We start from the raw sequence: 16,738 nt of genomic DNA on the forward strand, positions 1-16,738 counted from the left end.
TATTCCTTACCCAATTCATTAGTAGTAAGAGAAGTCGAAAACCCAACACTCATCTACTCACCATCAAGCAAGGGCCAAAAGAGTCTTTGAAGGACTACATTGCTCGCTTCAATGAGAAAGCGTTGCAAGTAGAAGACTACGATAACAAAATGGCGCTCACGGTGGTGTTCAGTGTCTGAGAGAAGGAAGGTTCACTTTCTTTATTGGGAAGAACCCACCGAAGACGTTAGCAGACTTCGTGGCAAGAGCTCAAAAATACACTAATGCTGAGGAGTTTACTAATGCCCGCAAGAGTGTGCAAGTAACTGACGTAGCTGACAAAGGGAAGAGGCCTAGGAATTTAAGAATCTCAGCCGACCGGCAAAGGGGCAGATGACCTCGCCCCTTGCGATCGCAGACCAAGCCGGAGGCCGGAAGGGAAATTTCATTCCTACACCCCCCTCAATACATCTGACGAGCAAATCCTGTTAGATATTCGAAGAGAGAAACTTCTAAATTGGCCTGTCTGCATAAAGGCTGACCCAGAGCATCGAGACAAGAGGAAGTTTTGTCGCTTTCACCGGGACCACGGCCACAATACAGACGATTGTGTGGATCCCAAGGATGAAATCAAGTCCCTTATCCGCAAAGGACATCTGCGTCGATATACTAAAAAAGAGAGATCCGCTCGGAAGGAAGAACGGGACCAAGAACGACCGAATAACCCCATGGAAGAACCCGTTGAAATCCGCACCATTTTCGGGGGCTCAACCAGTGGAGGGGATTCAAACAGAGCCCGGAAAACCTACTCTCGAAAGTTCGATCCTGAACACTACGTCCACTTGACCGAGCGGCCTGGCAAGGAGCTCCGGATCAATCCGTTCAGCTTAACCTTTACGGAAGATGATGCCCTGGTGGTCACGATGACTATAGCAAATCACAAGGTATATCACATCCTGGTCAACACCCAAAATTAGGCTCATGTGATCTACTCTGAAGCTTTCAAAAGAATGGGGTTTCCCGATCATGCCTCCGACCTGTGAAGACCCCCCTGCACGGCTTTGCCGGAGAGAAAGTGATCTCCGAAGGAGCCATTTCTCTCCCGGTAACTGTAGGAGAAGGGCAACACCAAGTTACCCTTATGATGAACTTTCTTGTTATCAACGTACCATCGGTGTACAACGTCATCCTGGGCAGACCCTCCCTCAATGCAATGAGAGTGGTCGTCTCAACGTATCATTTGATGATGAAATTCCCAGCTGAGGGAGGAATAAGTTACCTCCTAGGCAACCAACATGAGGCTCAGAGATGTTACGTTATAGCAGTCAGAAAAGGATCCGTTAAGTAAGCGCTTGCAGTTAATGTCTTGGATCCCCGAGGACCCACCGGGGACTCGTCTGTAGAAGACCTGGAGAAGGTGCCCCTTTACGAAGCAGATCCAAGTAAAATCATTCAGCTCGGAACGTCACTAAGTCCCAGGCAACGGACTGAAATGCTGACTTTTTTAAGACAACACAGGGACGTCTTCGCGTGGTCGCATGCAGATATGTCAGGGATCTCCCCTGAGGTTTTGGTCCATAGGCTGAATGTGGAGCCAGATCACAAACCGGTAAAGCAAAAGAGAAGACCATTCGACACCGAGCGCTATGAAGCCATTGCCGAGGAGGTCTCCATCCTACTCGATGTTGGTTTCATAGAGGAAGTGTATTACCTCGACTGGATTGCAAATGTAATGTTTGTTAGAAAATTCAATAGGAAGTAGCGGGTCTGTGTAGACTACTCAGACCTGAACAAGGCATGTCCCAAGGATAGCTCCCCATTGCTTCGGATTGATCAACTGGTGGACAGTACAGCCGGTCATGAGTTGCTCTCCTTCCTAGACGCCTATTTCAGGTACAACCAAATTGCGATGCACCCCCTAGACATGCAAAAGACTACCTTCGTCACAGACAAGGGACTCTACTGTTACCGGGTCATGCCATTTGGCCTGAAGAACACTAGGGCGACGTATCAGAGGTTGGTAAATCAAATGTTCGCTAGACAGATTGGACACACCATGGAAGTATACGTCGATGACATGCTAGTGAAAAGTATTAAGGCATCCGATCACTTGACAGATCTTGGGGAGACATTCGGTGTCCTCCGAGAGTACCAAATGAAGTTGAACCCCGCAAAGTACGTTTTCGGGGTTGAGTCGGGAAAGTTCCTTGGGTTCCAAGTCAGTCAGCAGGGCATCGAGACAAGATCAAGGTGCTCTTTGACATGAGTTCACCTCGGACCATCAAGGAAATACAATGCCTCACAGGAAGAGTCACCGCACTCGGACGTTTCATATCCAGAGCAACAGACAAATGTCTCCCCTTCTTTCAACAATTGAAGGGTCGTAAGAAGGCAGAGTGGATGTCAGAGTGCGAGCAAGCCTTCCAACAGCTAAAACAGTACCTGGGCTCGCCCCCCTCCTATCCAAGCCTTAAGAAGGTGAGCCTCTTGTAATGACCCTGAAAATTTTGTGCCAAGACCCGAGTACTATCTCTATCTTTCCTTAGTAGCTTATTGGGTAATTAGCGCTAAACTCGATTGCTTGCGAAATTTACATCAATCACTTTAAATTGGATCTGTATGACTCAAAATCTGTATAATGGTTAGCGATATGTTACTCTGAGATTTGGGATTCATCGCTAAATCCGATTGCTCTTGGAAATTTTTAAAAGTTCTGGATCGGACCTGGACCGCGCGTCGAAAGTCCGATAGCGATGATCTTAGGCAGTTGCGATCACCATGTTGGACTTAGCCATCACCTCAAAAATCAAGTCCAGATGATGTTCTGGGTCGATTTGATTGAGTCCGAAGTGAAGAGTGTGAGAACGGTTGGAAATTAAATAAGATTTTATGAAATCTGAGTCGTATTGCTTGCGCGATGATTTTAAGCAATCTGACCATTGGATTCTGACCAAATTTCACCTTCTGATCAGGAAAGATGGCCCAGGCATGTCCTTATGCTTGTGGACCTGATCGAGTTTCGGTGACCGTTGAATTGAGTGTGGTCCGCCACGGCTGATCTGAAGATCCGATCGGTACAAAAACTCAGCTTGACCTAGATCCATGGTCAGTGAGCTTAAGTCCAACCTTTCGTGGTAATAGGCCCACTGGAAGTGCTCCGTTGGATCGAGAGAGGCCTGTTTTGGTTATACCCTAAGTATACCTTGGCCCTGGGGTTATTTTCATCAATGTTAAGCCTATATATAGACCTTAAAACCCTAACTCTCTTTTCCATACGAATTTCCTAACCCTAGCTAAGAGAGAGAGAGAGAGGAAAAGAGAGAGAAAGTGAGAGAGAAGTTGGTGAATCATCTTAGATTCTTTCCTGTTCTTCTTCATCCTTAAACCTTCACTTTTGAATCGTTATTCCGGCGATTCTGAGTTCATCTTGGGGTAAGTTAACCTAACCCTAATCTGTGTTAGAGCTTAGAATAGTCTATGTGTGTTGTAGCTCATTTCTATTCTTGCCTTAGGTTATCCTGTCGCCGTTGACGAAGACATATCGTCTGAATCAGTTCGGTGTTCTATTTCTGGTCTAAAGTGTGGACTTTAATCGTATAGGTTATGGTTTTCAAGGCTTTCAATGCCAGTGAATGGTTTATTCTTGTTATGGATGAGATTTCACATGCCAAATACTATGTTTATTTTGCGTTCCTGATATACATGTGTTATTTTGAGATTTGTGTATTCTACGTATATGTAGGAAGTACCGTATGCGTATAAAATATGAACATATATTTGCCATGATTAATTGTCATGTACTTATGCTAATTGTATGTGTGGCAACTCCTTAGTAAAAAGGAATTGTCCAAATGTGTGTATTTCAACATACGTCATGTATGTTGAACTATGTATTCTAAGTGTTTGTAGAAATGCCTGAATGAACTAAAGTGTAATATATTATACTATTTGTGGGCGTTGAGAAGCGATTCTCAACACTCCTATTGATGTGTAGGATTTACCACATGCAAGTCATATTCCTTGTTGTTTAATTTCAAGTCTTGCTTATGCTTAAATCCATGTTAAGTTGATATTCTTCAAATGCTTACGTACTACATGATTTAAGTTGTTGTTCCATTACTATTCTAAATTATAGATATGAATATCTGTTGTAGTGGAATGTGTGTGGGACTATGAATAGTCCAGGAAATCGGTAATCGGCCTTGAGATCGTGGCTGAGGTTGCTTTCGCCACGTAGGACGTGATTAGACGAACCCGAGTCGTATTAGAGTTGTCGGCAGTGGTCTGGCCACGCGGAGTGTTTGCGCACTCTATGTCGTTCAACCCAACGTGCACTCGTGCTAGTCGAGTTCGTCAAGTAACCCCATTGTCCAATGTATGTTCACCATGTATGGACGTGACTGTTTGAATCTAGGGTACCGAACTTACCAATGAAATCCTGTTAACCATAGTGCAAAATTGTACCATTCCATTAACAAATTGAAATGCTAATTAATATCAAGTCACTAGTAGAAATTCTATGCAGTTCCCTTATGGTACATGTGTTAAACAGGTCTGGTAATCGAACCATTGCTCTAGTGGTTCGCCACATGAATAAGATATATCCCAAAAATTGAGTGCATCTAACTCTCATAGGCATCCGATTTGTGGCCTGCAGGAGTGGTTACAGTAGTTGTCGACATTCAATTAATAAAATTCACAAAGACTGGATGGTCAAAATTGTCCATTCATTGAGATTTATCAACGGCATTGATTACGTGATATGTTTACCATCAGGGGAACCGCATAGAACTTTAAACTACGGGCTGCATATTTAGCACTCCTTGTCCCTAGAATGGAAAATATTATATAAATTGTCCCCCACTAATATTTGAAATCATCAAGCTAATTTATATTATTTTATTTGTAGGAAAAAAAAAAACTTAAGAATTTACATTATTTAGATTCTTAGTTTAATTATTAAATAACGAGTCAAGTCGAATCTGGTCGTTGAGTCAACTCGACCCGGCTAATTCTTCAAGTTGAGTTTTTGCACTTTTAAACTATGAGAGTCCGGTTATTTATTTATTTATTTCAGTACTTTGATGACTAAAGTTGTTGTATTGTACACAGCAAGAGAGGGTCTATCCTTCCATGATGTGTCCTATGGGAAATATAGTTGACCCACATAAGCCACATCGGTAACTTGAATATAGACATTTGAGTGATGCTTTCTAACACCAGTTCTTCATAGGTTCACTTGATACATGGGTTAAGCAGATTTTTGGAGTAAAACTCACCATGAGGCATGCTAATGAATTGTAATATCTTACACATTAGCCTACATTGTTGTGTTCGGTGCATGCAAGTATGTGTTGCTGCAAATAGCATTCCTTATTGCAACATTTGGAATACGATGCCTTTGAGGCACCAATGTTTTCGGAACCTTGTTCACCAAAAGTATATCAATGTTTTTATGTGATTCCTTAGTATTTAAAGATTTTTGTTTTATTTTCACTTTGTTAAGAGATAAGAAATAAATTTCTTTTGGTGTTGCCTTATTTAGATTTAGATATTTATTCATTTTTATTTTTGTTAATTAGAATGTGAAAGATTTCTGATAATATGCGTAGTTTAACAAAATGCGGATTTGCTGCTAAATTTCTAAACCTAGGTGGCGGTCAGGTTGATGTTTTCAAGAAATGCATCCCATTCATCAGTTTTCTGAGATTATTTTAGAACATGTGATAAAAAATGAGCTCTTTGTGGGGCCAAAATATAAGTCTTAGTTATGCTACTATTTGTGTTTTCAGTTCAAGTTGAAATTAGAAATGATATACATGGCATGACATGTACATGTATACATCACTGTCGAAGCCAAAGAAGGCTTCAACGGTTAGGAATTTACCTGCCCACTTTTTTCCTTTAATGTGGCTCACTTGAGTCTTGGATGCTCCTATTTTTTGTCTCAAGTCCTAAAATAAGCTCACAAAATGAATGGACTGATAAATTTATCAGTAGGCCATACTTATGTTTTAAGCACGGTAACTTTTTACAGAAGGCTTTCACAGAAAATCTGCACTGGATTAAATGAATGAATTTAGCTTCTGATGAAATATAGAACATTAATGTGGGAGCCGAAAGTGGCCTGAGTTCACCCATTTATTGTCAATAACAACGTCATATGATTAATCAGATCTTGGATAAGTTCTCATCCAAAGTAGCATCGGTTGTACGTTGTACGGTTTAGATCAGAATAAATGTTTGGCACGTGTATAATAGTTATTTGAATGAGCATGAACAACCATACTTCGTGAGGTTTTTTTCTCTCTCTCATTTTTTTGGTTAACTGTATATCGTTGTATCCATGTTTAATCCCAGACACGAAGAATAAAGACAAGGTTTCAACTATAGGTGTCCAATCTTTACCATTTCGTGTGGTCCACTTGAGTCTTGAATCTGACTAATGTTAAAGCTAATGTACTTAACGTAAGCTGGATGGGATGTCACATAGTTATGATGGTGGGCCACGGGTTAATTATTGCAATAAATGGTATGGTAAATTTTGGGAACCAGATTGGGTAGTGACACCAGTCATGCTATGTGACAACTATAATGAATACATTTTATCCATACTCTCCTTTCATTTTTCAATATCATTTTAGGAGATGAGCCCAACAATGAACTCACAAGACAAGAAACAATGGTAATTGAAGTCTCATTATAAAAAATTTCTTTGGGGCACAAAAGTTTCAGATCAAGCACATATTTGTGTTTTCCCTTCATTTAAATCAGTGTGACCTTATCATCAAACAAACATTACAATAGGTCTTACGAAAGTTTCAATGGTGGGTGTTGTTATGGTTGAGGCGGAAAATGGAAAATGAATTACTTAAAGATAGGCTTAAGGTGCATTACGATGTTGCTGTCTTTAAGGCGATATTCGCACCCTACTGGTGATTAAACCAATTTGCATGAGGGTTACAGCAAATCCGTCTCTAAGATACAATAAGCTTCTTCTCCAAGACCGGAGAAATGTGGGTTTCGGCCTGCAAAACCAAAAAATCGCACCCCGAACATACTTTTACAGTATACACCCCTGACTTCTGTGCTGTTACAATTTACCCCCTGAAAACTGTTTACAATTTACTTCTTGAAAAACTGTTTACAATTTAGGGCATGAAAACTGTATCTTTCCAAAAACGAAAATGGAGAAGAAGAAGAAGATGGAGAAGAGATTGTTGGAATTGTGAATTCTGATTGACCCAAAGATGTGTTTATATAGAATCACGAGAGATGTTAAAGACCATTTTCATGAAAAGATATTTTCTTCTATGGTATTTTTCAACAACGGTGGTGTCTTTTTAACAATGGCATCCCTCCATTTCAAATTCAAATGATACTCCCTTTACCAAGAGGCATCATCATTCACAAATGAATGGTCACCAACGATCACCAAAGCCACAACCCTTTTCTCAAAAATTCTTTATAAATTAAAATTCATTTTCTTTCTTATTTTGAAAAAAAAAATCCAGCAATCCCCCACTATTTTTCAAAATACAAAGATCAGGATATGTAAGGAAAATACGTGCATAAGAAAATATGTCTTATAGACTTGAACATTCACTTAGTGTAAACAAATCAAAGTTGAATCAGAATCCTTAATGACTATGGTCTTGAACTAAGTATTCTATATAACACAATCGGACATGTTACACACACATATATTTCAATTGTCATGTATTCTAAAATTATAGCACATTAACGGCCTTGTGCTCTGTCCTGAATTCATGAGTTCATGAGAGTAGCCAAAACTCTCGAACATCAGGAAGTGGCCCCACTTCTACTACTCATATAGGTGAGCTTTTATGAATGCCCATGTAACTATAGCACCTTTGAAAGAACTCATTAAGAGCAGCAGCTCATCCTCTTTTTTATCATTACAGGTACCCAACACTATATATACATCCAGGAATAAGATAGATAGAAAACGTATAATGCTGCTTCAGACACTTCCTGTGAGGTACTTTGCCCATTGAACCAATTAACTTTAGTTGGGTTTTCCTTATCCGGTGTCTGTGAAATTGACTTAAGTTTCATTCCTCTTGATGTTCTACTGACAACATCCCTTGCCAGTCCCTTGATGAACGGGTCCGCTAGATTCTGAATAGATCGCACATATTATATTGTTATAACATCATCACCAAATAGTTGCTGCACAAAACTATGCGTTAGACTGATATGTTTAGATTTTCTATTATAAGTCATGTTATATGCCTTTGATAGTGTTGCTTCTCTATCACAGTAGATAGAAACCGGTGGTAAAGGCCTTACCAATAGTGGTATTTTTAATAACATGTTTCTTAACCATTTTACCTATTTACTACTAGCCGCCAAAGCTATAGATTCAGATTTTATGGTAGAGTGAGATATGCAAGTTTGCTTCTTGAATTCCTAAGAAATGGTAGTTCCTCCAAGTGTAAAAATTCATCCACTGGTAGACTTGGATTCATTAAAATCAGTGACCCAACTTGCATCACTATACCCTTCAAATACACTAGGGTCACCAAAAAACCATAGTTAATTATTTTTCTCAAGTATCTGAGTACTCTAGAGACAACATTGTAACAATTTAAACTTGGATTACTTGTAAACCTACTCAATTTATCTACTGCAAAAGCAATATCAGGTCGAGTAGAAATCATAGCATACATAAGACTGTCAATCATCTTGGAATACTCTAATTGAAATATACTATGACCTTCCTTTTTAATTAACTTGGTATTAGAATCAAAATGAGTAGAAACTCGGTTCTTATCATAGTGATCAAAATTTTTAAGTATCTTTTCAACATAATGTGATTGAGATAGAGTTATACCATCATTATTTCTTAATAACTTGATACCTAAAATCACATTAGCTTCACCCATATCCTTCATGTCAAAACTAGATGATAAGAATCTTTTAGTGTTATTTATAACTTCTAAACATGTACCAAAGATTAACATATCATCTACATAAAGACATATAATTACTCCTTTATTATTAGAGAATTTTGAATATACACATTTATTAGATTCATTAATCTTAAAGCCATATAAGCTGACTACTTTATCGAATTTTTTATACCATTGCTTAGGTGCTTGTTTAAGTCTACATAGCAACTTGATCAATTTATACACTTTATTTTCTTGTCCTGAAACTATAAAATCTTCTGGTTGCTCCATATAAACCTCTTCATCGAGGTCACCATTTAGAAAAGCTGTCTTTACATCCATCTGGTGGATTTCTAACTTATAAATGGATGCTAGAGCAACTAAAACTTGGATAGTTGATATCCTTGCTACTGGAACATATATATCGAAAAAATTAATACATTCTTTTTGTATAAATCCTCTAGTCACTAATTTGGCCTTAAACTTTTCCGTGGTTCCATTTGGTCTTAGTTTTCTTTTGAAAATCTTATTGGTTTTTATCTTAGGGGCAAATAAAAAAGTTTTCATATTCTTTTTTGCAATATAGAATTCATCTCATCGTTTATAGCTTCCTTCCTAAATAAAGCATCTTGAGATCTAAGGGCATCATCTATTGTTATCGGATCATTTTCTATGTTATATATCAACATGGTTTCCTCTGTTATATTATCTTTATCTCATTCTATTAACAAAAAGTAGAAGTCGGGTCCAAAAGATATACCTGCTCTGATCCTCTTGGTCCTTCTAGGTTCTATGTCCTCTTTATCAAGACTGCTGATATCTTGATCAGGTATCTGAGAACTGCTGCTTATATTAGAGTCTTGAGAACTTATCACTTTTCTAATTATAGAAGAGAATGAGTTTTTATAAAACTCGTCATCTCTAAATTCTATTGTGGTGTTTACCGGGATCGCATGATTAGATTCTATAACTAGAAGTTTGTAAGCCTTACTATTTTGTGCATATCTTATGAAAATACACTCAAGAGATCTCAACCCTATCTTGAGCCTTTTAGGATCAGTAAGCCTAACTAAGGCTCTATAACCCCATCCCGTAAAGTATGAGATGTTAGGAATCATATTCTTCCATAGTCCATATGAAGTTTTATGAGTCTTAGAGTGAGGTATTCTATTAAAGATATAACAGACAATTAATAGGGCTTCTCCCCAAAATTCTAAACTTAAACCTGCATTATTGAGCACAGAGTTTACCATGTCTATAAGAGACCTGTTTTTTCGTTCTGCTCTCCCATTTTATTGAGGTGAATAGAGAGCTGTAATTTGGTGAATTATACTATGAGTTTTGCAAAACTCCGAAAATTCTAAAGATGAATATTCTCCTTCCCTGTCCGACCTTAGACTTTTAATCTTTTATTCTAATTGGCTCTCAATTTTTACCTTGTATATCTTGAATTTTTGTAGTGTCTTATATTTATTCTTCAATAGGTATACTAAGATATAACGGGAGAAATCATCTATAAAGGTTATGAAGTACCTCTTTCCCCCTCTTGTTATTAAACCACTCATTTCACATATGTCAATATGAACTAGGTCTAGGTGTTGTGATTCTCTTTTCACATTTAGAAACAATTTTCTAGTTATTTTGGATTGTACACAAATACTACATTTATCATTAGGTTTTGTATACTTAGGGATTAGATTAAGATTAGACATATTATCCATACTATGATAACTAATATGTCATAATCTAACATGTCAAACATCATGTGAATCAAGCATATAAATGAAAGATGAATTTTCATTTATAAGGTTCAATTTGAACATTCCATTGCATACATAGCCCTTCCCTACATATACTACATTTTTAAACACAATCAATTTATCGAATTTAAATAGGAGTCTGATCCAAACTTAGTCAGTAGACTAGTTGATATAGGATTCTTCCTAATATCCGGTACATGCAGCACATCGTTCAGAGTAATGACTTTTCCGAAAGTTAGATTAAGACGTACCTTCCCTTTTCCTACAACCATGGATGTGGAGGCATTCCCCATATATAGTTCTTAATTATCCCCCACTAATTCGTAGGAATTGAACATGTTGTAAGTTCTATAAACATGTCTGGTAGCGCCAGAATCTACCCACCATTCAACATCCTCATTTACCATATTAACTTTAGAGACGACATCTGTCAGATTCATGTCTTCCGTCATATTGACTTGGCGTTTCTTTTATTACATTTTCTTTTTGTATTTTCGGCAGTCTTTCTTAAAATGATAAGGAATTTTATAAAAGAAGTATGGACCCTTATTGGATGTGTTCTTTTTGAACCCTTGGTTATTAGGTTTGAGCCGATCATCTTTCTTTAAAGATGGTTTCTTCCATTCCTGATTCACACTATTCTCGACTATATTAGCATTACTTAGGGCCTCCTGTTGTTCTTCATTTTTGTCATGGAGCCTAAATTCTTCTTATATTTAAAGAAACATTAGGAAGTCCTCTAAGAACATTTTCTCTTTTTTCTGTTTCAAAGATTTTCTAGCATCCTTCCATTTAGGTGGAAGTTTAGTAATAATGGTAGATACTTGGAAGGGTATGTCGCGATTAGTGCTATAAGCAATAATATGTTGGATGATGAGTTGTAACTTATGTACTTAATTAAGGACAGGTTTTTCATACAATATTTTGAATTCTAAAAACTGACTTACAAGGAATTTTTTGTTGCCTTCGTCCTCTGATGTGTATTTGGTGAGCAGCGCCTGCCACAAATCCTTAACAGTCTTCTTTTGACGATAAACAACATAAAATAAATTAGAAAAAGCATTGAAGATATGACATTTGCAAAGATAGTCGTTCCGCTCCCAATTTTGTCTCTTTTGAATTTGTTCCAACATATCATTGTCAGGTGAAGGAGGATCTTGAGTGAGCACATGATCCAACTTGTGTGATGTGAGTAAGAGATGGACCCTCAATTGTCATCATCGAACGATGTAATTCGAACAAAGTTAGGATGACCCATAGAAGAGGCCATTATATCGCCTTAAAATTGTTATGATTGAGGCAGAAAATAGAAAATGAATCACTTAAAGATAAGATTAAGGCGCGTTACGATGTCACTATCTTTAAGGCGATATTCGCACCATACTTGTGATTAAACCAATATGCGAGAGGGTTACAACAAATCCGCCTCCATGATACAATAAGCCTCTTCTCCAAGACTGGAGAAATGTGGGTTTTAGCCTGTAAAATTGAAAAACCGCACCCTGACTTCTGTGCTGTTACAATTTACCCCATGAAAGCTGTTTGCAATTTATTACTTGAAAAGTTGTTTATAGTTCAGTGCCAGAAAACTGTATCTTTCCAAAAACGAAAATGGAGAAGAAGAAGAAGATAGAGAGGAGATTGTTGTAATTGTGAATTCGGATTAACTCAAAGATGGGTTTATATAGAATCACAAGAGATGTTAAAGACCCTTTTCATGAAAAGACATCTTCTTCCATGGTGTCTTTTCAATAATGGTGGTGTCTTTTCAACAATGGCATCCCTCCATTTCAAATCCAAATAATGCTCCCTTTACTAAGAGGTATCATCATTCACAAATGAATGGTTACCAAAAATCACCAAAGCCACAACCATTTTCTCAAAAATTCCTGATAAATTAAAATTCATTTTCTTTCTTATTTTGAAAAAAGAAACCCAACGGGTGTCATTATTCCCACGGTTTCCTTGGGTGTGGTATAGTTGAACTTTGCATATACTTCATTTTTTTTGGCTAGTATCATAAAATAAGCTCTAAAAAGGGATGGGCAGTGTGGATATAAAACACATATATCATGGTGGGCCCCACAGCCCAACACCACCTAGTGGGGTGTTGTTCGGGTCACCACCCAATCTGCTTTTGACATTCACTTTTGGTAGATGTATGAATCGCTATTCTTCGTAGGTTAACTTGATGCATGGGTATAGGCAAATTTTTGGATTAAAACTCACCACGAGGTGTGTTAAGTGCTAATGAATGATAATATCTTACACATTTATGAAAGGTGCCTATGCATGGGTATAGGCATATTTCAAAAAAGACCCAGATTTTGACTTTCATAAATACCCTGGTCTTTTTTGAAAGGTCTTTAGTGGCGAGAGTTTTTGCATACTTTTTACCATAAAGTCCTTATATTTATAATACTATCATACCTCGTAAGGTTTCCGTAATTAGAGTAGATATCAATCTCTCGGGATCCGTAATCCTTGATACTTCTAGATTCTTGGAGATCTTAATCTTATCTTCCGAAAATCTCGGATAGAGATCCAGAGTTTTTTTTAGGTAAGTCCCGGATATGGAGCAATATAGCTCGGCCGACACTTATCTCTTCAACACAATCGCGCCGAGACATGTTTTACAGCAAATTCTCCATCTACTTTATTGACCGACCTAATCTTTGGGTCGGACTAAAATTTGGACAGCTCTAGAGCCAACTCATATTAAGTCGGTTTGGGCTTTCCTTTGCGAGGTTTCTGATTGGGCCTTGAGGTGCACTTCCTCCCTTAGAGGTCTCACTTTATGGCTCAAGAAGCTTAGGCTACGACTGGGTCAGATACCTCACGATCCGAGCTACGTCTCTCCATCTAACATTCTTATGGACTTTGAGCCTTACTCGAACTCGGTGTCCGATGAGTCCGAGCCATTGCTTCACTGCTCTTCCGATTCTCAAGCCGACTCAAGGACTTGTTATATATTTTTTCCTCCAACATATGTCATTGGATGATGAGCCTACATTGTTGTGTTTTTAAGAATAAAAAAATAATAATAATAAATTTCAAAAATAAAAGCTATTTTTAGAAAGTAAATAAATATATTAATTATTTAAACTTCCCATAAATAGTGTGTATAGCCAGTCGGTAAGAGAATGGATTTTTGCTTATGCAACCAGGGTTCAAATCTCCTCAAGCACTGTCCGCGCGCGCGTGGCTTGGGCTGTAGGGCTGCTTGGGCGCTTTTGGCACTTTATTAGGTGCACTTAGCACTTTGAACTTCGCATCGTCGCAAGGAGCTAAAAGATAGTCTTTTTGACACATGGTTCAAACTTTTTTGACCATGGTACAATTGGAATTGAACGAGAGTTTATCCTGATGTTTTATGACCTTTGTTGATTAAGAGTAATTGTGACATAATTGTACATGTGTCACCTATGCCATGTGTCGCTTATGTGGATACAGTTTTTCCTGTCGGATAACTGCTCCTGTCTGAATGAGTACAAAAATAACTACCATAAGACAAAGAGTTATGTCCTTTCATGAAAAAGTAATTATTTGCTGTGAATGGGTATGGATTTCATAAAGAGGCACTTTAGCACCTCTTCAGGAAGAAATCCTTAACCTTTCAATTGATATAAATCCTAGATACTATAATCCAGAAGCAGAAACTCTTAATCATTGATATTATATCATCTTCTGTGCAATTACTCTTGATCTAATCTCTTACTGAATATTTTCTGAACGTCTTAAGGCATATCAGTGTAAAAACTAGAGATATGTTCAACACTTAAATGTGCAAATTTTCGTGTTGAAAAACGGATTGAGAGTTCATTGTATCCTGAAGACAATTTGCAGATTTCCTTCGTTTGCACTTGCTGGAATTTTCAGAAAAGGGGCAGCAAATCTGTCTTGAGAAATCGATTATTCAAGTCGAGCCTTGAACCCGATAGATCTGACCGTTTTCTTCTATCCTCCATTGTGTATTGAATTTTCTAACATACATGAAGAATACTCTTTTATTAAAATTTTATCAATTTATTTCTTTATTTTTTGCTTTTTCCTTTCAATTGAATATATTTGTTTATTTACTGTTGTTGTGCGGCACATGGATAAAAATTTCTAATAAAAAATTCCAATATTTCCATAAAGTTTGAAAATTACAAAAAAAATGCAATTAAAAGTAATGACATTAAATTCTAATTAAAGTTTACTGTTAATGTGGGAGCAGCTAGTGACCTGAATTCACCTAACCAGTGTAAATAACAAGATTATATGATTAATCTGATCTGAGATCAGTTCTCATCCAATGTGGGCACATGTAGTACAGTTTAAATCAGAGCAAATATTTGCCACGTGCACAATAACTACTTGAATGAGACTGTTCAGTCATATCACGTGAGTGTTCTGTTTTTTCCTTTTCTTTTTATTTTTTCTGGTAAACTACATTATCTTCTTTTACACGCGGGGCGTGAGAAATCACCGGTTAGCAGAAGTCCTGCGAAGAGGTTTCAACAGTGGATGTGTGGCCGTAATCTGTCTGATTTTAAGGGTAACGCCATGATGAATGGATTGAAAGTTACACAGGAATAATAGTTGGGCCACTTAGCTTTTGGTCGCACGCGCTCCTTACTGCAACAAGCGGCATGAGAAATTCACCTACTCTTATTCGGGTGGTAGATTCTCAGGAGTTCCAACACCTGGTCAAGGGTTCGAGTATCCATAAGTGGTGAAATTCCACTATGGTTTGCGTCTGTAATAATAATAAAAAAAAAAGAGAAAAAAATTCACGGAAGCAGATTAGGGGGCTCCACTATAATGTATGTATTTTATCAACACCATCCATTCCTTTCGTCAGGTCATTTAAGGGCATGGGCCCAAAAATGAAGCCTATCTGAAGCTCGTGGACCACACGAAGGAAATAGTCTGAAAACAACACCAACTGTTGAAAACATGAGAAAATTATCACTGTAAACATCACCTTTTATCCAGCTTCTTTTCTTTACAGCCCAAAACTTATCTTTTCAACTTAGGTAGAGCATTTGAGGATTTTCGTCCTTAAATGCTCTGGCCATACCTGAAAGGTCTAAGTTGAGAAGGTAAGTTTTGGACGACTTAAAAAAAAAGAAGCCGGATAAAAGGTGGCGTCTACAGTGATAATTTTTTTGTTGAAACATTCACAGGACGCACAAAAATGTTTATTTTCCATCCAACCAGCTTATAAGGCTACACTGACCCACCTGGGTGAAGATAAAACACAAATATCCGCTTGATCTGAAACTTTTGTAGCCCTAAGAGATTTTTAACAGCATGTATTAAATCACCACTGTTTCGTGGGGCGTGGTCCACTTGAGCCTTTGATGTGATTCATTTTTGGGCTCATGCTGAAAATGAGCTGTAAATAGGGCTGGACGGCATGAAAATAAAACAGATATATCAAGTGTTATTGGGTTCCACCCAATAAGCTTCCGAAACTCACGTCTTTGCCGTCAGTGCAAGTGGCAGGCAGATGTATGAATCGCGTCCGTCAATCTACTGGCCTATAAAGTCCCATCCATCTGATCAATGACTTTCAAACCGACCGTAGAAGTAGAAATCATCTCAACAGTCATTTAATGAGTTGTATGATAGGTTTAATTTACTAAAAATAAGCCATCCAGGTTCGGTATCAGAAGATGAACGGACCATATTGATACATCACCCTACCACGTGCAGTGGTCTACCATATTCCACTACACCGGGCCCCAACGTATCATCTTTCCATCGAAGAAGGGCGCGGATTGGATACTGACAAGGTCAGTAGCCAAATCGCTACTGAAGTGACGTCACCAAGTTATGTGGACCCCACCATGATGCATGTGTTATATCCATACCGTCCAACCATTTTTAGAGATAGTTTTATGGCATTACAAAGAGAATGGGATAGATCTAAAGTTCAAGCGGACCCCACCATAGAAAATAGTGGGGACAGTGACATCCACCGTTCAAAACTTCTTAGGGGCCACAGTAGTTTCCAATCAAGCTTATATATTTTTTTTTCACTTCATCTATCTCTATGTTAACTTATGAATAGGTTGGATCTCAAAAATACATCAC

The 16,738-nt window shown here is 37.9% G+C and overlaps 1 protein-coding gene across 1 annotated transcript; it reads left to right on the top strand.

Annotated features, from left to right (window-relative positions):
- Window positions 1–707: 707 nt before the first annotated feature.
- LOC131217667 (uncharacterized) lies at window positions 708–2,245 on the top strand. The gene is made up of 4 exons (XM_058212629.1): window positions 708–923; window positions 989–1,323; window positions 1,498–1,713; window positions 1,873–2,245. Exons 1-4 carry the CDS (start codon window positions 708–710, stop codon window positions 2,243–2,245), a joined length of 1,140 nt encoding a protein of 379 aa, XP_058068612.1.
- Window positions 2,246–16,738: the final 14,493 nt, after the last annotated feature.

Source organism: Magnolia sinica, chromosome 10, assembly GCF_029962835.1.
Source record: "Magnolia sinica isolate HGM2019 chromosome 10, MsV1, whole genome shotgun sequence".
Classification (NCBI taxonomy): Eukaryota; Viridiplantae; Streptophyta; class Magnoliopsida; order Magnoliales; family Magnoliaceae; genus Magnolia; species Magnolia sinica.